The sequence below is a fragment of the Pristiophorus japonicus genome, chromosome 7 (assembly GCF_044704955.1).
Source record: "Pristiophorus japonicus isolate sPriJap1 chromosome 7, sPriJap1.hap1, whole genome shotgun sequence".
Taxonomy (NCBI): domain Eukaryota; kingdom Metazoa; phylum Chordata; class Chondrichthyes; family Pristiophoridae; genus Pristiophorus; species Pristiophorus japonicus.
The window spans coordinates 191,191,505-191,213,808 of NC_091983.1; the positions used below are offsets into that span (position 1 = coordinate 191,191,505).

General features: G+C 50.0%; 1 protein-coding gene across 5 annotated transcripts in view; it reads right to left on the bottom strand.

Moving 5' to 3' along the window:
- pdss2 (prenyl (decaprenyl) diphosphate synthase, subunit 2) overlaps window positions 1-22,304 on the bottom strand; it is a 376,986-nt gene that overhangs the window by 210,097 nt on the left and 144,585 nt on the right. For all 5 annotated transcript variants that reach the window (XM_070885631.1, XM_070885629.1, XM_070885630.1 and 2 more), the window contains exon 3: window positions 19,304-19,438. In XM_070885631.1, the coding sequence (XP_070741732.1) occupies window positions 19,304-19,438 (135 nt within the window). The remainder of the gene's footprint in view (window positions 1-19,303; window positions 19,439-22,304) is intronic.

Genomic DNA, 22,304 nt, shown 5'->3' on the forward strand with positions numbered 1-22,304 from the left:
AGCGGAGACTGCGCATATGGAAAGCTTCCAACTTTTTGATGTGACGCCTGTAGGGTGTCCGGGTCTCACATCCATAAAGGAGAGATGAGAGAGCAACTGCTCTATACACCGACAGTTTAGTTGACAGTCGGATGTGGTGGTGACTCAACACCTTCGTGTGCAAGCGACCAAGTGCCTGGCTGGCTTTACAGATCCTTGCATCAATCTCCTTGTCCAAGGACCCATCACTTGATATGGTGCTGCCAAGGTACTTGAAGCTGTCCACTGACTTTAGTTGTATACTGCTGATGGAGATTGTGGGAGCAGGTGCTGTGGTGCCAGGGGCAGGCTGATAGAGAACCTCAGTTTTACTAAGGCCAAACAATTCTGTTGCCTCAGCAAATTTGCTGAGTATGAATTGTAGGTCACTCTCCTTGTGTGCCATAAAGGCACAGTTGTCAGCAAAGAGTGCCTCGAGGATGAGTCGTTTCCGTACTTTGGTCCTTGCAGCAAGGCGACGGAGGTCAAACAGTGAACCATCTAATCGATATTTCAGGTAGACCCCAAACTCCAAGTCTTTTATGGCATAGTTCAAGAAGCAGGTAAAGAATAGGTTGAACAGAACTGGAGTGAGTACACAACCTCGTTTCACCCCATTTGAGATGGCAAATGAGGCTGTGGTTGTGCTGTCTGAGCACTTCCTGTCATGAAACAGCTCGATGATGTGGACAAACTTCCTTGGGCACCCAAGTTTCGTCAAGATTGACCACAGCACTGCTCTGTTGACAGTATCAAAGGCCTTGGTGAGGTCAATAAATACAGCGTACAGGTCCATGATCTGCTCCATGCACTTCTCCTGCACTTGTCTGAGTGCAAAGATCATGTCTGCTGTGCTCCGACCAGGTCGAAAGTCACATTGTGTTTCTGGAAGATTTACTTCTGAGACACTAGCTATGAGTCTGTTCAATACCATGCGGGCGATAATCTTCTCAGCGATGGACAGAAGCGATATTCCCCAGTAGTTGCCACAGTCTGCTCTGCTTCCGTTCCGGACTTTCGTGACACCATCGCATACTTTCAGCCAATTCAATTCATTCCACGTGATATCAAGAAACGGCTGAGCGCACTGGATACTGCAAAGGCTATGGGCCCTGAAAACATCCCAGCTGTCATGCTGAAGACTTGTGCTCTAGAACTAAATGCCAGCAACGCCCACATCCTGTGAATTATTACATTTTTTAAAATTATATTTTTGCTCCCTTCCTCTGGCTTCATACAGCTGCAGTTTGCGTTCAATTACAACAAAGATGCCAGAGAGGGAAAAAACAGTTGTCAAACCCATCATTCTGCCCAGTCCTGCACTCTTTTTAAAAAAAAAAGATAGAATTAGATTAAAATTACAGCCTGTTCGGCTCACCATTCCGTATTGGTCTTCATCCTTTAGACTAACAGTTGTCCGAATCTCATATCCCTTTATTCGCCTTTCCTTCAATCACATATCTAACTTATTCTTAAAGTTGACATAGAAACATAGAAAATAGGTGCAGGAGTAAGCCATTCGGCCCTTCGAGCCTGCACCGCCATTCAATAAGATCATGGCTGATCATTCCTTCAGTACCCCTTTCTGCTTTCTCTCCATACCCCTTGATCAGCTTAAACGTAAGGGCCATATCTAACTCCCTCTTGAATATATCCAGTGAGCTGGCATCAACAACTCTCTGCGGCAGGGAAGTCCACAGGTTAACAACAATCTGAGTGAAGAAGTTTCTCCTCAACTTAGTCCTAAATGGCCTACCCCTTATCCTAAGACTATACCCCCTGGTTCTGGACTTCCCCAACATCGGGAATATTCATCCCGCATCTATCCTGTCCAGTCCCTTCAGAATCGTATACGTTTCTATGAGATCCTCTCTCATCCTTCCAAACTCCAGTGAATAAAGGCCCAGTTGATCCAGTCTCTCCTCATATGACAGCCCAGCCATCCCTGGAATCAGTCTGATGAACCTTCGCTGCACTCCCTCAATAGCAAGAACGTCCTTCCTCAGATTAGGAGACCAAAACTGAACACAATATTTCAGGTGAAGCCTCACTAAGACCTCCCTGCTTCTATATTCAAATCACCTATCTATGAAGGCCAACATACCATTTGTCTTCTTTACCGCCTGCTGTACCTGCATGCCCACTTTCAGTGACTGTTAAACCATGACACCCAGGTCTCGTTGCACCTCCCTTTTCCTAGTCTGCCGCCATTCAGATAATATTCTGCCTTCGTGTTTTTGCCCCCAAAGTGGATAACCTCACATTTATCCACATTGTACTGCATCTGCCATGTATTTGCCCACTCACCTAATCTGTCCAAGTCACCCTGCAGCCTCTTAGCGTCCTCCTCACAGCTCACACTGCCACCCAGTTTAGTGTCATCCGCAAACTTGAAGATATTACACTCTATTCCTTCATCTAAATCATTAATGTACATTGTAAAGAGCTGGGGTCCCAGCACTGAGCCCTGTGGCACTCCACTAGTCACTGCCTGCCATTCTGAAAAGGACCAGTTTATACCGACTTTCTGCTTCCTGTCTGCCAACCAGTTCCCTATGCACGTCAGTATATTACCCCCAATACCATGTGCTTTGATTTTGCACACCCGTCTCTTGTGCGGGACCTTGTCAAAAGCCTTTTGAAAGTCCAAATACATCACATCCACTGGTTCTCCCTTGTCCACTCTGCTAGTTACATCCTCAAAAAATTCCAGAAGATTCGTCAAGCATGATTTCCCTTTCATAAATCCATGCTGACTTGGTCCGATCTTGTCAGTGCTTTCCAAATGCGCGGTTATTTCATCCTTAATGATTAATTCCAACATTTTCCCCACTACTGATATCAGGCTAACCGTTTTCTCTCTCCCTCCTTTTTTAAAAAGTGGTGTTACATTAGCTACCCTCCAGTCCATAGGAACTGATCCAGAGTCGATAGACTGTTGGAAAATGATCACCAATGCATCCACTATTTCTAGGACCACTTCCTTAAGTAGTCTGGGATGCAGACTATCAGGTCCCGGGGATTATTCGGACTTCAATGCCATCAATTTCCCGCCTAATAAGGATATCCTTCAGTTCCTCCTTCTCACTAGACCCACTGTCCCCAAGTACCTTCGGAAGGTTATTTGTGTCTTCCTTCGTGATGGCCTCTGCTTCAATCACTAACTCCAGTCATGTACAGTCACACATTCCACAGTCTCACAATCTTCTGTGGAAGAAAAAATTCTGCTGCTCTCTGTCCTGGCTACAAATGTAACCAGTGTTCCAGATTTCACTGCTGCAGAATTTAATCCCCACTTCGGAATTTCTTCTGTCTTTTCATTCCGAAATAGTTCTGCCATTGCAATTGTACTGGAATCAATGCCCGATGTACCAATAACAATAATGATGTTCTGACTCTAAATAGCGTCAACTGACACCAGTCTTCTAATGCTTGTATTCCCCCAGAAATACTCAGCTCATTAATTCCCCTTGCATTTCACACCTTCGGGCTGGATTTTCGGTTTTCGGCAAAAACTGTAGTTTTACGCCAAAATTTCCGTTTTCACTGCGCTACCGTTTTTAGGCCTAACTTTCGTCCTTAGCGTCTGGTAAAGTTGGCGTTGCACGAGGATTCGCAACGCAAATCGCGAGTTTTGGCAACTTTAGTCCGAGGCCGGTAGCGCTACGAGAGGCCTTGGGAGAGGGGAAAAACACAAAAAAAAAAATTGCAAAAAACATTCAGAAAACCCTTATCTAAGCTGCTGAAAAATAATTTTAAAATAAAAAATTTTACTTACCTTTTTGCAGGACTTCATACTTACTGCTGCTGGCAGGGAACCTGTCAGTATTCTGGGCGTGGTGGAGAGAGCCGAAAGTACAACGTTGCACGTCATTTCACGTCAGTGCACCTCTCCCCAGTGGTACTTGAAAGCACCGCCGCAAAGAGGTACCCGAGGATTCCGCCGACTGGGTTTCCACCGTGGAGAGTCAAATCGTGGCGAAAACCTGGTCACAAAGTCGGCGTAAATCTAGCCCTTCATCTGAAATGCGTGGGTATTTTCTAACCCCATTGCACTCTGCTTCTCAATCAACTGGCTTTGTAGAAGCTTTGAGTCCAGTTTAGCAGATAAAGAGTGAAATGTATGGGAATAAATGATTCACTGATCAATGTAAATTACAAATTGGTATCATTTGACACCATTCAGAATTAGAACACCAAGAATTATTGTATGACATATTGGCTGCCTGGTGCAGAACACTTAGTTGCCACTTAACACCTAGGATTATCACCTGGCCAGCTGAGAAGTCAAGTAAAGCAGCTCGGTATTAAGTGACAACTGTTATTGTAAACTACTGAACAGTAGCTGGTGACTGATGGAATAATGACTTGCAAATGCACAGTGTTTCTCAACAAAAATCATCAGATTAGCATGGTTTTCATTATTTTAATCTTTTACTGAGACACTGGTCCGATCTCAACTGCAATATTGTGTCCAATTCTGGGCACCGGACTTTAGGAAGGATGTGAAGGCCTTGGGGAACATAAGAAATAGGAGCAGGAGTAGGCCATTTGGCCCTTCGAGCCTGCTCCGCCATTCAATAAGATCATGGCTGATCTGACCATGGACTCAGCTCCACTTCCCTGCCCGCTCCCCATAACCCTTTACTCCCTTATCGCTCAAAAATCTGTCTATCTCCGCCGTAAATATATTCAATGATCCAGCCTCCACAGCTCTCTGGGGCAGAGAATCCCATAGATTTACAACCTTCTGAGAGAAGAAATTCCTCCTCATCTCCGTTTTAAATGGGCGGCCCCTTATTCTGAGACTATGCCCCCGAGTTTAAGTTTCCCCTATGAGTGGAAATATCCTCTCTGCATCCACCTTGTCAAGCCCACCCACATGTTTCGATAAGATCACCTCCCATTCTTCTGAACTCCAATGAGTATAGGCCCAACCTACTCAACCTATCTTCATAAGTTAACCCCCTCATCTCCGGAATCAACCTAGTGAACCTTCTCTGAACAGCCTCCAACACAAGTATACCGTTCCTTAAATACAGAGACCAAAACTGTATGTAGTACTCTAGGTGTGACCTCACCAATACCCTGTGCAGGTATAGCAGGATTTCTCTGCTTTTATACTCTATCCCGCTTGCAATAAAGGCCAACATTCCATTTGCCTTCCTGATTACTTGCTGTACCTTTTGTGTTTCATTCACAAGGACCCCCAGGTCCCTCTGTACTGCAGTACTCTGCAATTTTTCTTAATTTAAATTATAATTTGCTTTTGTATTTTTTCTGCCAAAATGGATAACCTCACATTTTCCCACATTATACTCCATCTGCCAAATTTTTTGCCACTCACTTAACCTGTCTATATCCTTTAGGGGTACTTGACAATCTGGAAGGACAGACAGAAAGGAAAAGGAGATGAGGTAGCTCTATTGATAAAGAATGGAATCACTGCAACAGTAAGAAACAATATTGGCTCAAATGATAAGGGTGTTGAAACAGTTTGGGTGGAGATAAGGAACAATAAGGGGAAAAAGTCACTGGTGGGCGTAGTCTATAGGCTCCCTACAGTAGCAACTCTGTTGGTTGGAGCATAAACCAGGAAATAGTGGGGGCTTGTAAAAAGGGAACAGCAATAATCATGGGTGATTTTAACCTCCATATTGATTGGACAAATCAAATTGGTCAGGGTAGCCTTGAGGAGGACTGCATAGAGTGCATAAGGGACGGGTTCCTTGAGCAGTATGTAACGGAACCAACCAGGGGGCAGGCTATCTTAGATCTGGTCCTGTGTAATGAGACAGGATTAATAAACAATCTCCTAGTAAAGGATCCCCTCGGAATGAGTGATCACAGCATGATTGAATTTCAAATTCAGATGGAGGGTGAGAAAGTTGGATCTCTAACCAGTGTACTAAGCTTAAATAAAGGAGACTATGAAGGTATGAGGGCAGAGTTGGCTAAAGTGGACTGGAAAAATAGATTAAAGTGCAGGACAGTTGATGAACAGTGGTGTACATTTAAGGAGATATTTCACAACCCTCAAAAAAAAAATATTCCAGTGAGGAGGAAAGGGTATAATAGAAAAGATAGCCATCCGTGGCTAACTAAAGAAATAAAGGACGGTATCCAATTAAAAACAAGGGCATACAAAGTGGCCAAAACTAGTGGGAGGACAGAAGACTGGGAAGCTTTAAAAAACCAGCAAAGAACGACTAAAACAATGATTAAGAAAGGGACAAGAGACAATGGGCCCAAGTTTCGGCTGTCCCGCAGAACGGTGCACCTCCGAGATGCCCGCCTATTTTGTAGAATTAAAAGCGCGCCTAAAACTTACCTCACAATTCTCAGTATTCAGCAGGCCTGGTTAGCAGTCGGCGCAGCTCAGCACAAGCAGCCCTGCACCGAAAAGAGCGCGTACGCAGTGGAGTCTGCGCGTGTGCGCAGTAGCACCTGGTCCTCCCAGCGCATCCCGTCTCCAGCCGACCCTTTCCCTGGCCGAAGGGACGTCGCGATGTTCAATGACCTTATCCTGCACCGAGTGACCTGCCTGCCTCACCGCCACTGCCCTTACCTCCTCTGCGGATGGGCCCACCCAACGAGCAGCTCCCCGGTGACGGGCCCTGCACGACAAGCACCACTTCGTCGGCGGGGCCCGCCCGAACTACTCCCCAGTGGTGGGGGCCCGCCCCGAACTACTCCCCAGTGGTGGGCCACGCACGAACTACTCCCCAGTGGTGGGGTCCCGCCCGAACTCCTCCCCAGTGGCGGGGCCCATCTGACCAGCATCTCTTCGGCGGTGGGGCCCGCCCGAACTCCTCCCCAGTGGTGGGGGCCCGCCCGAACTCCTCCCCAGTGGTGGGGGCCCGCCCGAACTCCTCCCCAGTGGTGGGGGCCCGCCCGAACTTCTCCCCAGTGGTGGGGGCCCGCCCGAACTCCTCCCCAGTGGTGGGGGCCCGCCCGAACTCCTCCCCAGTGGCGGGGCCCATCTGACCAGCATCTCTTCGGCGGTGGGGCCCGCCCGAACTCCTCCCCAGTGGTGGGGGCCCGCCCGAACTCCTCCCCAGTGGTGGGGGCCCGCCCGAACTCCTCCCCAGTGGTGGGGGCCCGCCCGAACTCCTCCCCAGTGGTGGGGGCCCGCCCGAACTCCTCCCCAGTGGTGGGGGCCCGCCCGAACTCCTCCCCAGTGGTGGGGGCCCGCCCGAACTCCTCCCCAGTGGTGGGGGCCCGCCCGAACTCCTCCCCAGTGGTGGGGGCCCGCCCGAACTCCTCCCCAGTGGTGGGGGCCCGCCCGAACTCCTCCCCAGTGGTGGAGGCCCGCCCGAACTCCTCCCCAGTGGTGGGGGCCCGCCCGAACTCCTCCCCAGTGGTGGGGGCCCGCCCGAACTCCTCCCCAGTGGTGGGGGCCCGCCCGAACTCCTCCCCAGTGGTGGGGGCCCGCCCGAACTCCTCCCCAGTGCTGGGGGCCCGCCCGAACTCCTCCCCAGTGCTGGGGGCCCGCCCGAACTCCTCCCCAGTGGTGGGGGCCCGCCCGAACTCCTCCCCAGTGGTGGGGGCCCGCCCGAACTCCTCCCCAGTGGTGGGGGCCCGCCCGAACTCCTCCCCAGTGGTGGGGGCCCGCCCGAACTCCTCCCCAGTGGTGGGGGCCCGCCCGAACTCCTCCCCAGTGGTGGGGGCCCGCCCGAACTCCTCCCCAGTGGTGGGGGCCCGCCCGAACTCCTCCCCAGTGGTGGGGGCCCGCCCGAACTCCTCCCCAGTGGTGGGGGCCCGCCCGAACTCCTCCCCAGTGGTGGGGGCCCGCCCGAACTCCTCCCCAGTGGCGGGGGCCGCCTGACCAGCATCTCTTCGGCGGTGGGGCCCGCCCGAACTCCTCCCCAGTGGCGGGCCACGCACGAACTCCTCCCCAGTGGTGGGGGCCCGCCCGAACTCCTCCCCAGTGGCGGACCATGCCTGAACACCTCCTCGGCAGTGGAGCCTGCCCGACCAGCTCTTCGGCAGGCTGTTGGAGGGCTCCCGGTGGTTCCCTAACGGTGCTGTAGTAGGTGAGTAGAAATTTTTAATTGATTTTTTGATTGATTTATTGATTTATTGATAATTTATTATTGATGATGGTTCTTTATTGGTAAAAGTGAAGTGTTTAATGCTTTGGAAAATCCCCTCACTTCCCTCCCCCCATCTCTGGCTACCTGCGCCCAATTCTAAAGTGTACGCAAGGTTTTTCTGAGCGTACAAAAGTCGACACTTACTCCGTTCTAATTTAGTTTGGAGTAATCTTTCACTGCCTAAACTTGCAAAACAGGCACATAAGTGGCTGGTAACGCCCCCTTTTGAAAAGAAAACTGTACTAAAACGAAACTAAACTAACTCACTAGAACTGGAGCAAACTAAATGCTGAAAATTGCGATTTCTAAGATACTCCAAACTAAACTATTTGCTCCAAAAAAATAGGAGCAACTCCACCCAAAACTTGGGCCCCTATGAAAGTAAACTAGCTCAAAATATAAAAGCAGATAGCAAGAGTTTCTATAGCTAAGGTAAATGTTGGCCCCTTGGAGGACGAGACCAGGAACTAGTAATGGGGAACATGGAGATAGCAGAAAATCTGAACAAATATTTTGTATTAGTCTTTACGGTAGAGGACACTAACAATATTCCAACTGTGGATAGTCAAGGGGCTATGGGGGTGGAGGAACAATCACAATCACTAAGGAGGTGGTACTCAGTAAGATAATGGGACTAAATCCCCTGGACCTGATGGCTTGCACCCTCGGGTCTTAAGAGAAGTAGCGGCAGGGATAGTGGATGCATTGGTTGTAATTTACCAAAATTCCCTGGACTCTGGGGAGGTCCCAGCAGATTGGAAAACTGCAAATGTAACGCCCCTATTTAAAAAAGGAGGCAGACAAAAAGCAGGAAACGATAGACCAGTTAGCCTAACATCTATGGTTGGGAAAATGTTGGGAATCCATTATTAAAGTAGTAGTAGCAGGACATTTGGATAAGCAAAATTCGGTCAGGTAGAGTCAGCATGGATTTATGAAGGGAAAGTCATATTTGACAAATTTGCTGGAGTTCTTTGAGGATGTAACGAGCAGGGTGGATAAAGGGGAACCAGTGGATGTGGTGTATTTGGACTTCCAGAAGGCATTTGACAAGATGCCACATAAAAGGTTACTGTACAAGATAAAAGTTCACAGGGTTGGGGGTAATATATTAGCATGGAGAGAGGATTGGCTAACAAACAGAAAACAGAGAGTCGGGATAAATGGTTCATTCTCTGGTTGGCAACCAGTAACTAATGGGGTGCCGCAGGGATCAGTGCTGGGACCCCAACTATTTTCAATCTATATTAACAACTTGGAAGAAGGGACTGAGTGCAACGTAGCCAAGTTTGCTGACAATACAAAGATGGGAGGAAAAGCAATGTGTGAGGAGGACACAAAAAATCTGCAAAAGGACATAGACAGGCTAAGTGAGTGGGCAAAAATTTGGCAGATGGAGCATAATGTTGAAAAGTGTGAGGTCACTTGGGCAGAAAAAAATCAAAGAGCAAGTTATTATTTAAATGGAGAAAGATTGCAAAGTGTCGCAGTACAGCGGGACCTGGGGATACTTGCGCATGAAACACAAAAGGATAGTACACAGGTACAGCAAGTGATCAGGAAGGCCAATGGCATCTTGGCCTTATTGCAAAGGGGCTGGAGTATAAAAGCAGGTTACAGCTATACAAGGTATTGGTGAGGCCACACCTGGAATAGTGTGTGTAGTTTTGGTTTCCATATTTACGAAAGGATATACTTGCTTTGGAGGCAGTTCAGAGAAGATTCACTCGGTTGATTCCGGGGATGAGGGGTTTGACTTATGAGGAAAGGTTGAGTATGTTGGGTCTCTACTCATTGGAGTTCAGAAGAATGAGAGGTGATCTTATTAAAACGTATAAGATTATGAGGAGGCTTGACAAGATGGATGCAGAGGGGATGTTTCCACTGATGAGGGAGACTAGAACTAGAGCGCATGATCTTAGAATAAGGGGCCGCTCATTTAAAACAGATGAGGAATTTCTTCTCTCAGAGATTTGTAAAACTGTGGAATTTGCTGCCTCAGTAAGCTGTGGAAGCTGAGACATTGAATAAATTTAAGAAATAGACAGTTTCTTGGGCGATAAGGGGATAAGGGGTTATGGGGAGCAGGCGGGGAAGTGGAGCTGAGTCCATGATCAGATCAGCCATGGTTTTATTGAATGGCGGAGCAGGCTTGAGGTACCGTATGGCCTAATCCTGTTCCTAGTTCTTATGCAGATTTCTTGTGTCCTCCTCACAATTTGCTTTCCCACTCATCTTTGTATCCACAGCAAACTTGACTACATTACATCGGTCCCTTCATCCAAATCATTAACATTGATTGGAAATAGTTGAGGTCCCAGCACCGATTCCTGCGGCACCCTACTAGTTACTGTTTGCCAACCGGAAAATGACTCATTTATCCCGACTCTATGTTTTCTGTTAGATAGCGAATCCTCTATCCATGGTAATATATTTCCGCCAACGCCGTGAACTTTTATCTTGTGCAGTAACCTTTTATGTGGTGCCTTATCAAATGCCTTCTGGAAGTCCAAATACACCACATCCACTGGTTCCCCCTTATCCACCCTCTCGTTACATCCTCAAAGAACTCCAGCAAATTTGTCAAACAAGATTTCCCTTTCATAAAACCATGTTGACTCTGCTTGATTGAATCATGTTTTTCCAAATGTCCTGCTATTGCTTCCTTAATAATGGACTCCAGCATTTTCCCACCGACAGATGTTAGACTAACTGGTCTATAGTTTCCTGCTTTCTGTCTGCCTCCTTTTTTAAATAGGGGCGTTACATTTGCGGTTTTCCAATCCGCTGGGACCTCCCCAGAATCCAGGGAATTTTGACAGATTACAACCGTCCACTATTTCTGCAGCCACTTCTCTTAACACCCTAGGATGCAGGCAATCAGGTCCAGGGGATCAGTCCGCCTTTAGTCCCATTACTTTACTGAGTACTACTTCTTTAGTGATAGCGATTGTATTAAGTTCCTCCCTCCCTATAGCCCCTTGATTATCAATTATTGGGATGTTTTTAGTGTCTTCTACTGTGAAGACCAATACAAAATATTTGTTCAAAGTCTCTACCATTTCCCTGTTCCCCATTATTAATTCCCCAGTCTCATGCTCTAAGGGACCAACATTTACTTTAGCCCCTCTTTTCCGTTTTATGTACGTGTAGGAACTCTTACTATCTGTTTTTATATTTCATGCTAGTTTACTTGCATAATCTATCTTTCCTCTCTATTATTTTCCGGTCGTTATTTGCTGGTTTTTAAAATTTTCCCAATCCACTTTAGGGAGGATATGAAGGCCTTAGAGAGGGTGCAGAAAAGATTTAGAAGAATGATTCTAGGGATGAGGGACTTCAGTTACGTGGAACGACTGGAGAAACATAGAAAATAGGTGCAGGAGTAGGACATTCGGCCCTTCGAGCCTGCACCACCCATTCAATATGATCATGGCTGATCATGCAACTTCAGTACCCCATTCCTGCTTTCTCTCCATACCCTTTGATCCCTTTAGCCCTAAGGGCCACATCTAACTCCCTTTTGAATATATCTAACGAACTGGCCTCAACAACTTTCTGTGGTAGAGAATTTCACAGGTTCACAATTCTCTGAGTGAAGAAGTTTCTCCTCATCTCGGTCCTAAATGGCTTACCCCTTATCCTTAACACTGTGACACCTGGTTCTGGACTTCCCCAACAACTAGAACATTCCTCCTGCATCTAACCTGTCCAATCCCGTCAGAATTTTATCTGTTTCTATGAGATCCCCTCTCATCCTTCTAAATTCCAGTGAATATAAGCCTAGTCAATCCAGTCTTTCTTCATATGTCAGTCCTGCCATCCCGGGATCAGTCTGATGAACCTTTGCTGCACTCCCTCAATAGCAAGAATGATCTTCCATAGATTAGGAGACCAAAACTGTACACAATATTCAAGGTGTTGCCTCACTAAGGTCCTGTAAAACTGCAGTAAAACCTCCCTGCTCCTATACTCAAATCCTCTCGCTATGAAGGTCAACATGGCATTTGCCTTCTTCACTGCTTGCTGTACCTGCATGCCAACTTTTAATGACTGATGTACCATGACACCCAGATCTCATTGCACCTCCCCTTTTCCTAATCTGTCACCATTCAGATAATATTCTACCTCACTGTTTTTGCCACCAATGTGGATAACCTCACATTTATCTACATTAATGCATCTGCCATGCATTTGCCCACTCACCTAACCTGTCCAAGTCACCCTGCAGCCTCTTAGCAACCTCCTCACAGCTCACACTGCCACCGAGCTTAGTGTCATCTGCAAACTTGGAGATATTACATTCAATTCCTTCGTCCAAATCATTAATGTATATTGTAAATAGCTGGGGTCCCAGCACTGAACCTTGCGATACCCCACTAGTCACTGCCTGCCATTCTGAAAAGGACCCGTTTATTCCTACTCTTTGCTTCCTGTCTGCAACCAGGTCTCTATCCACGTCAATACATTACCCCCAATACCATGTGCTTTAATTTTGCACACCAATCTCTTGAGTGGGACCTTGTCAAAAGCGTTTTGAAAGTCCAAATACACCACATCCACTGGTTCTCCCTTGACAACTCTACTAGTTACATCCTCAAAATATTCTAGAAAATTTGTCAAGCATGATTTTCCTTTCATAAATCCATGCTGACTTGGACCAATCCTGTCACTGCTTTCCAAATGTGCTGCTATTACGTCTTTAATAATTGATTTCAACATTTTCCCCACTACCGATGTCATGATAACCGGTCCATAATTCCCTGTTTTCGCTCTCCCTCCTTTTTTAAAAAGTGGGGTTACGTGCCATCCTGGGGTCTCGATTGCGGCCGCAGAAACGCCCATCTATTTCCCTTCCAATAGAATCCCCCTTCCACAATAGCTCTCCCACTCTTTTTCCTGCCCTCCTGTGCAGCAGAGCCACCCATGGTGCCATGACCTTGGCTGCTGCTGCCTTCCCCTGATGAATCGTTTCCCCCAACAGTACTCAAAGCGGTGTATCTGTTTTGGAGAGGGATGACCGCAGGGGACCCCTGCACTACCTTCCTTCTACTGCTCTGCCTGAGGGTCACCCATTCCCTATCTGCCTGAGTAACCTTTACCTGCGGTGTGACCAACTCACTAAACGTGCTATTCATGATATCCTCAGCATCGCGGATGCTCCAGAGTGAATCCATGCGCAACTCCAGTGCCGCAATGCGGTCTGACAGGAGCTACAGATGGATGCACTTCCTGCACACATAGCAGTCAGGGACACTGACTTCCCACATAGCAACAGGAGGAGCATGACACGGGTCTGGGCTCTCCTGCCATGACTTAATCCTGAAATTAACTTAATTTGGCAACAATGCCAAAGGTTACCTACTGATAAGGAAAGAAAAAGAAAAAGAAAAAGATTAAATACTCACCACCCTCTCAGGCAGTGCATTCCAAATTCTAACCACTTGCTGCGTAAAAAAGTTGGGGTTGTTCTTCTTCGAGCAGAGAAAGTTGAGAAGTGATTTGATGGAGGTGTTCAAAATCATGAGGAGTCTAGACAGGTTAGTCAGAGAGAAACTGTTCCCATTGGCAGAATGGACGAGAACCAGAGGACACTTATTTAAGGTGTTTGGCAGAAGAACCAAAAGTGACATGAGAAAACTTTTTTACGCAGCAAGTGGTTAGGATTTGGAATGCACTGCCTGAGAGGGTGGTTTTCAAAAAGGTAATTGGATAAGTACCTGAAGGAAAAACATTTCAAGGCTAGGGAAAAGGGTGGGAGAGTGGGATTAGCTGAAGTGCTCTATGAGAGAGCTGGCAGAGGCTCGACTGGCTGAATGGCCTCCTTCTATGCTGTAATCATCCTATGATTCTATGAGATTGCATTGGCGAACTTGTCATATATTCTACATTGCCAGGTGATAGAATTTGCTGCAGAAATTTACATCAAGGTACTTCAGAATTCAAAGGACATGATGAGCAGAAAGCACCTTCATTCTATGCTTTAATTTTCTTCTGTATTTGAAAGGAGATGCAGGTGGAAAACACCAGAAGAAGTTTTAATGCCTTTGACTGCAAAAGCAGAGGTATGATTGTGAATCTTCACAAGACAATGGTTAAGCCACAGTTGAAATATTGGGCCCAAGTTTCCACACGCGCCTAGAACGGCGCAGTCCCGACCTGGATGCCTAAAAAAATCCTCGCTATTCTCCACCTCCCTGCAGGTCCTCTGGCCCTCGGCGCAGCGCAGCACGAGCTGTGGGGGGGCGGAGCCAGGTCCCTGCGCTGAAAACAGTGCCGGGACCTCTGCACATGCGCGCTACAGTGGGCACGCAAGTGCAGTAGCTCCAGGCGCCCGAAACTGTGTGGGAGGGGCCCGAAGCACACAGCCCCGAGCCCTGGCCCAATGGCCCTAATGGGGCTGCGTGAATGAGGCTCCTCCCACGGCCAGCTCCTGCTTCCCCCCCCCACCCCGCCCAGACCCGACACAGGCTCCCCCCCCGCCGCCCTGCCTCCGGACCGGACCCGGCACCCGCTTCCTCCCCCGACTGGACCCGATCCGACTCCCGCTTCCCCCCCGGACTGGATCCGACCTGACCTGACCTGCCCCTCCCCCCCCCCCCTCTCTCCCTCCCCCCCCTCTCTCCCTCCCCCCCTCTCTCCCTCCCCCCCTCTCTCCCTCCCCCTCCTCTCTCTCTCCCTCCCCCCCTCCCCCTCTCCCTCCTCTCTCACCCCCCCATCTCCTCTCTCTCCCCCCCCATCTCCTCTCTCTCCCTCCCCCTCCTCTCTCTCTCTCCCTCTCTCCCCCTCCTCTCTCTCTCCCTCCCTCCCCCCCCCTCTCTCCCTCCCTCCCCCCCCTCTCTCCCTCCCTCCCCCCCCTCTCTCTCCCTCCCCTCTCTCTCCCTCCCCTCTCTCTCCCTCCCTCCCCCTCCTCTCTCTCCCTCCCCTCTCTCTCCCTCCCTCCCCCTCCTCTCTCTCTCTCCCTCCCTCCCCCTCCTCTCTCTCCCTCCCCCTCCTCCCTCTCTCTCCCCCCTCCCCCCTCTCTCCCCCCTCCCCCTCATCTCTCTCCCCCCTCCCCCTCCTCTCTCTCCCCCTCCCCCTCCTCTCTCTCCCCCTCCTCTCTCTCCCTCCCTCCCCCCTCTCTCCCTCCCTCTCCCTCCCTCCCCCCCTCTCTCTCCCTCCCCCTCCCTCCCTCCCTCCCTATCTCTCCCTCCCCCTCCCCCTCCCCCCCCTCTCTCTCCCTCCCCTCTCTCTCCCTCCCTCCCCCTCCTCTCTCCCTCCCCTCTCTCTCCCTCCCTCCCCCTCCTCTCTCTCTCTCCCTCCCTCCCCCTCCTCTCTCTCTCTCCCTCCCTCCCCCTCCTCTCTCTCTCTCCCTCCCTCCCCCTCCTCTCTCTCTCTCCCTCCATCCCCCCCCTCTCTCTCTCCCTCTCCCCCCCTCCCCCTCTCCCTCCCCCCCCTCCCCCTCTCCCTCCCCCCCCTCCCCCTCCTCTCTCTCCCCCCCTCCTCTCTCTCCCTCCCCTCTCTCTCCCTCCCTCCCCCTCCTCTCTCTCTCCCTCCCTCCCCTCTCTCTCCCTCCCTCCCCTCTCTCTCCCTCCCTCCCCTCTCTCTCCCTCCCTCCCCCTCCTCTCTCTCTCTCTCTCTCTCCCTCCCTCCCCTCTCTCTCTCCCTCCCTCCCCTCTCTCTCTCCCTCTCTCCCCCCTCCCTCTCTCCCCCTCCCCCTCCTCTCTCTCCCCCCTCCCCCTCCTCTCTCCCCCCCCTCCTCTCTCTCCCCCCTCCCCCTCCTCTCTCTCCCCCCCTCCCCCTCCTCTCTCTTCCTCCCTCCCTCCCCTCTCTCTCCCTCCCTCCCCCCCACCCGAACCGAACCTCCCCGACCCAATGCCACCTACCTGTAAATCTGGTGCTGGGGACGGGCCCTGCCCGAAGGCTCGGGCCGGCCCGTTCAGCCTTCGGTCCCGAAAGGCCTGCTTGAAGCACTTTTGCACAGGTAGGAAGATGGTTTATTTAATCTTTTCTTTGCTTATAAATGTTTATTCAGGTTGGATTTATTTGTATAATATTTGTATAAGTATAAATAAGGATTTATTATAGAATTTAATGACTTCCCTTCCCCCCCCCCTCCCCCCCACCTCGTTCTGGACGCCTAATTTGTAACCTGCGCCTGATTTTTTAATGTGTAGAACAGGTTTTTTCAGTTCTACAAAAATCTTCACTTGCTCCATTCTAACTTAGTTTGGAGTACGTTTTCACTGTGGAAACTTTCAAATCAGGCGTCAGTGGCCGGACACGCCCCCTTTTGAAGAAAAAATTCTGTTCCAAAGTGGAACTGTTCTACCCGACTAGAACTGCAGAAAAAAAAATGTGGAGAATTGCGATTTCTAAGATAGTCCGTTCTCCACCAGTTGCTCCTAAAAATCAGGTGCAAATCATGTGGAAACTTGGGCCCTTTGTGCGCAGTTTGGGCACACCATTATACAAAAGATTTTGGAGCTATAATGATATCAGGGATCAGAGGGGTCTCGACAGAGTAGATAGAGAGAAACTGTTTCATTGGCGGAAGAGTCAAAAACCAGACAAAGTTTAAACTGTTTGGCAGAAGAACCAAAGGCGACACAAGGAAAATCTTTTTTATGCCGTGTGTGGTTAGGATTTGGAATATACTGCCTGAAAGGTGGTGAAGGTAGATTCAATTGTGGCTTTCAAAAGCAAATTGGGTAAGTACCTAAAGGGAAAAACATTGCAGGGCTCCGGGGAAAGGGTAGCGGTGTGGGACTAGCTGAAGTGCTCTTGCAGAGAGCCAGCACAGGCTCGACGGGCCAAATGGCTTCCTTCTGTGCTGTAGCCATTCTATGATTCTAGTTATAACAGACTTAAATTAAAACTGGGGCTATGTTCACTGGAGCAGAGAATTTTAATGGGATCTGATAGAAAGTGTTCAAAATTAAAAAGGATTTGACAGAATAAATATGAAAGATTATTTACACTAATCGATAAATTGATAACAAGGGGGAATAAACACAGGATTGTACTTCAAAGCATAAAGGTTGAGGTGAGAAGGAATTTTTTTTCATGAAAAGAATTTATCAGGATATTGGAACGATTTATCGAGTCAATTGCAACAGATAAGATGGAGGTAGATAAACATGAAAATTTTTTTTTTTTTTTTACAGGGAAAGAGTTGTGAAATGAGCTTGGAGAAGATACTGTAGCTCTGATGTGGAACTCTCACAGGCACGATGAGCTTTACCTCCTGCTATGCTGCAATTTCAATGATCTATGCTACATTAGCATTTTATATCTGTACATAAAATCTGCTGTACAGCTAAAGAGATGGTAGTATCAAATCCTAAACGCAAGACGATTTTTCCAAATATGCAATCTTATCCAATTATAATTGATCTCCATATATTTCACATTTTCAAATAACTAAATATAACACGAATGTAACTAAAATGCATCATTAAAAAAATCAAATAATTATATGTTGAAAGTTAAGAAAAATTAAGGGGAATAATTAATCACCTTAGTAACACTACTCGCAGATAAAAATTAAACATTTCTAAAGATTATTCCTCTTCTGACTCAAACTCTAATTTTGTCATAGTTTATATTTTTTCTCTCGATCAATTTTAATCAATTTCAGTTTCTGCCCACAACTCTCTCTCTCACACTATCTACACAGTCTCTCTTTCCCCTTGTCTACTCTCTTTTGTATGTCTCTCACACTGTGTACGTCTCACACAGCTTCCTTCTTTCTCTACGTCCTTTGATCTCTACTTCTCCCAACTACTCCATACTGTAACCATCTGAGCCATCATTACATAGAATATTACAGCACAGAAACTGGCTATTCGGCCCAACAGCTCTATGCCGGTATTTATGCTGCACACGAGCCTCCTCCCACTTGACTTCATCTCACCTTATCAACATTACTCTCAATTCCTTTCTCCGTCATGTACTTATGTCACTTCCCCTCAATGCAATCATGAAATGAAAATCTATTAAAAGGCACTAAAATGTTTTTATTGGTTTAATCGTGACATGCACAACACAGAAGTGAGCCAAGTAAGCCGGAAATAACCCAGGCTTAGTCTTAAGTATACAGAGTTACCTCAGCTTTACTCGGTTGACCACAGGGGGCGCTAAAATTGGCCTGAGGGGTAGAATATCACCCCTTGGTTCCCCATTCATGATCACTATTCCTGATGAAAATGCATATGTGCAAACAATGGTGAGAACAGGATGAAAGAAAAGTTTAAACTATCCAATAATAAAATCATTTTTACAGATCCAAATTTGACTCCAGGTCTGTCTGTCGTAGGAAAACAGCATGATATAATGCTGCATTACAGAGTGGCAGAATACAGGTTCATCCACATGATTCTCTATGCCATGAATCAGTTTCCACCCTGCCATCGCTGGGAGGTGCTAAGTGGAGGCCTGTCAGACGTTAGCTCAGCTTTACCTGGTTGACCACAGGGAGCTCTGCAATTTGGCCTGAGGGGTAGGAATCCCCACAGGGAAGGGAGGGAGAGAATATCTCTGACAGGTAACACAGTTCACTTTCTCAAGCCTCCTCAGTCAGTTTCAACGAACTAGAATCCATCCAGCCAGCCTCTCAGCTAGGATGGTGCACGGCATAGGAAGGCCCAAGAAATGGGAAGAGGAGAAAACATAGAATTACGTAGCATGTACAGAACCGAAACAGACCATTTGGCCCAACAGATCCATGCTAGTATTTATGTTCCACACGAGCCTCCTCCCACCCCTCTTCATCTAATCCTATCAGCGTATCCTTCTATTTTTTTCCCCCCTAATTATTTAGCTTCTCATTAAATACCTCTAAGCCTATTTGTCTCAGCTGCTCCTTGCAATAGCAAGTTCCACATTCTCCCCGCTCTCTTTGGATTTAAAAAGACTTGTATTTGTATAGCGCCTTTCATGACCACCAGACATCGCAAAGCGCTTCATAGCCAATGAAATACTTTTGGAGTGTAGTCACTGTTGTAATGTGGGAAATTTAGTAGTGAGGATACCAAAACTCTGAAGATCTTAACATATCCCTTTAAAGAAACAGTTTACTATGAGTGGCTGGGGGGACATTCACTCACCCAAGAGGAAGTGCCGTCCTCAAAAAGAAAATACATCCAGCTTCTTTTTGAACTAAAAAGACAGTCATCAGCAGCAACCAATTGTAGCCAAATAAAGCATACCTGGGGTAAATTCCACTGATCAGGTCTCCTTCCAGTGGAGGATCTGCTGTTTTACTAGATCCAGCTGCTTTCGACATCAATAAGACAACCAGACCTCGCAGTTGTAGATTGTTCCTGCTGTCGTAGACAAACCCCCTGTTGAATCAAAAATATATAAACACAATATTAATTGACAAGTAATAATATAAATTCCACACCTTTTTGCTTTTCATTTTCTCTTCAGTTGCTTATATATTAAAGTGCTAATTGCTTTGGTGTCAGACTACCGAAACTCTGCAGATCTTAACATATCCCTTTAAAAAAAAGTTAGATATATTAAATCTGTTCATTTTATATATTTAATGTACCTTCATTCTTTCTGGAACCATGGTAACGTATTTGTACTGTGTGCAAAAACTATGAGAAATTTTACAACCTGAGCATTCAACAAAAGCTTAGTAAAGCATTGTAGTCTGATAAGTGAAATTTAACATTGCTTGTTTATTTTGTAGTACCCTGTACACCATGGGTCCAAGTTTCGAGCCGCGCCTAGAACGGCACAGTCCCGACCTGGACGCCCGTTTTTCGCGCCACAAAGTGCGCCTAAAAAAAACCTCCAGATTCTTCAGCTCCCTGCAGGTCCTCTGGCCCTCAGCGCAGCGCAGCAGGAGCTGTAGGGGGCGGAGCCAGGTCCCTGCACTGAAAACAGTGCCGGGACCTCTGCACATGTGCGTTACAGTGGGCGCGCATGTGCAGTAGCTCCAGGCGCCCAAAACTGTGTGGGAGGGGCCGAAGCACGCAGCCCCCTAGCCCTGGCCGAATGGCCTCACTGGGGCTGCGTGAATAAGGCTCCTCCCACGGCCAGCTCCTGCTTCCTCCCGACCCGACTCGACTCCCGCTTCCCGCCTCCGGACCGGACCCGACACCGATCTGACTCCCGCTCCCCCGCCCCGGACTGGACCCGACCCAACTCCCGCTCCCCCCCCCCCCACCCCGCCCCCGGACCGACCCGACACCGACACCGACCCGACTCCCGCTTCCCCCCGCCGCTTCCGGACCGGACCCGACACCGACCCCGATTCGACTCCCGCTCCGCCCCCCCTCCCCCCAGACTGGATCCGACCTGACCTCCCTCTCCCTCCCTCCCCCCGACCCGAACCGAACCGACCTCCCTCCCACCACCCCCCCGACCCGACCCAACCTGTAAATCTGGTGCTGGGGACGGGCCCTGCCCGAAGTCTCGGGCCCGGCCCGTTCAGCCTCCCCCCGCCCCTTCTACTTTCCCCCTCCCCAATCTCCTTTCCCCCCCCCACCATCTCCTTCCTCTTCCCCCCCCACCATCTCCTTCCTCACCCCCCCCACCATCTCCTTCCTCCCCCCCCACCATCTCCTTCCTTCCTCACCCCCGCCACATCTCCTTCCTCACCCCCACCCCTCCTTCCTCACCCCCGCCCGCCACCATCTCCTTCCTCCCCCCCTACCATCTCCTTCGCCCCCCCATCATCTCCTTCGCCCCCCCATCCCACCATCTCCTTCGCCCCCCCATCCCACCATCTCCTTCGCCCCCCCATCCCACCATCTCCTTCGCCCCCCCATCCCACCATCTCCTTCGCCCCCCCATCCCACCATCTCCTTCCCCCCCCCATCCCACCATCTCCTTCCCCCCCCCATCCCACCATCTCCTTCCCCCCCCCCATCCCACCATCTCCTTCCCCCCCCCATCCCACCATCTCCTTCCCCCCCCCATCCCACCATCTCCTTCCCCCCCCCCATCCCACCATCTCCTTCTCCCCCCCCCCATCCCACCATCTCCTTCTCCCCCCCCCCATCCCACCATCTCCTTCCCCCCCATCCCACCATCTCCTTCCCCCCCCATCCCACCATCTCCTTCCCCCCCCATCTCACCATCTCCTTCCCCCCCCCCATCCCACCATCTCCTTCCCCCCCCCCATCCCACCATCTCCTTCCCCCCCCCATCCCACCATCTCCTTCCCCCCCCATCCCACCATCTCCTTCCCCCCCCCATCCCACCATCTCCTTCCCCCCCCCATCCCACCATCTCCTTCCCCCCCCCACCATCCCACCATCTCCTTCCCCCCCCCCCCATCCCACCATCTCCTTCCCCCCTCCATCCCACCATCTCCTTCCCCCCCCCATCCCACCATCTCCTTCCCCCCCCCATCCCACCATCTCCTTCCCCCCCCATCCCACCATCTCCTTCCCCCCCCCATCCCACCATCTCCTTCCCCCCCCCATCCCACCATCTCCTTCCCCCCCATCCCACCATCTCCTTCCCCCCCCCATCCCACCATCTCCTTCCCCCCCCCATCCCACCATCTCCTTCCCCCCCCCATCCCACCATCTCCTTCCCCCCCCCATCCCACCATCTCCTTCCCCCCCCCCCATCCCACCATCTCCTTCCCCCCCCATCCCACCATCTCCTTCCCCCCCCCATCCCACCATCTCCTTCCCCCCCCCCATCCCACCATCTCCTTCCCCCCCCATCCCACCATCTCCTTCCCCCCCCATCCCACCATCTCCTTCCCCCCCCCATCCCACCATCTCCTTCCCCCCCCCCATCCCACCATCTCCTTCCCCCCCCCCATCCCACCATCTCCTTCCCCCCCCCCATCCCACCATCTCCTTCCCCCCCCCATCCCACCATCTCCTTCCCCCCCCCATCCCACCATCTCCTTCCCCCTCCCCATCCCACCATCTCCTTCCCCCCCCATCCCACCATCTCCTTCCCCCCCCATCCCACCATCTCCTTCCCCCCCCCATCCCACCATCTCCTTCCCCCCCCCATCCCACCATCTCCTTCCCCCCCCCATCCCACCATCTCCTTCCCCCCCCCATCCCACCATCTCCTTCCCCCCCCATCCCACCATCTCATTCCCCCCCCCATCCCACCATCTCATCCCCCCCCCATCCCACCATCTCATTCCCCCCCCGAACCCACCATCGCATTCCCCCCCCGAACCCACCATCTCATTCCCCCCCCCCAACCCACCATCTCCTCCCC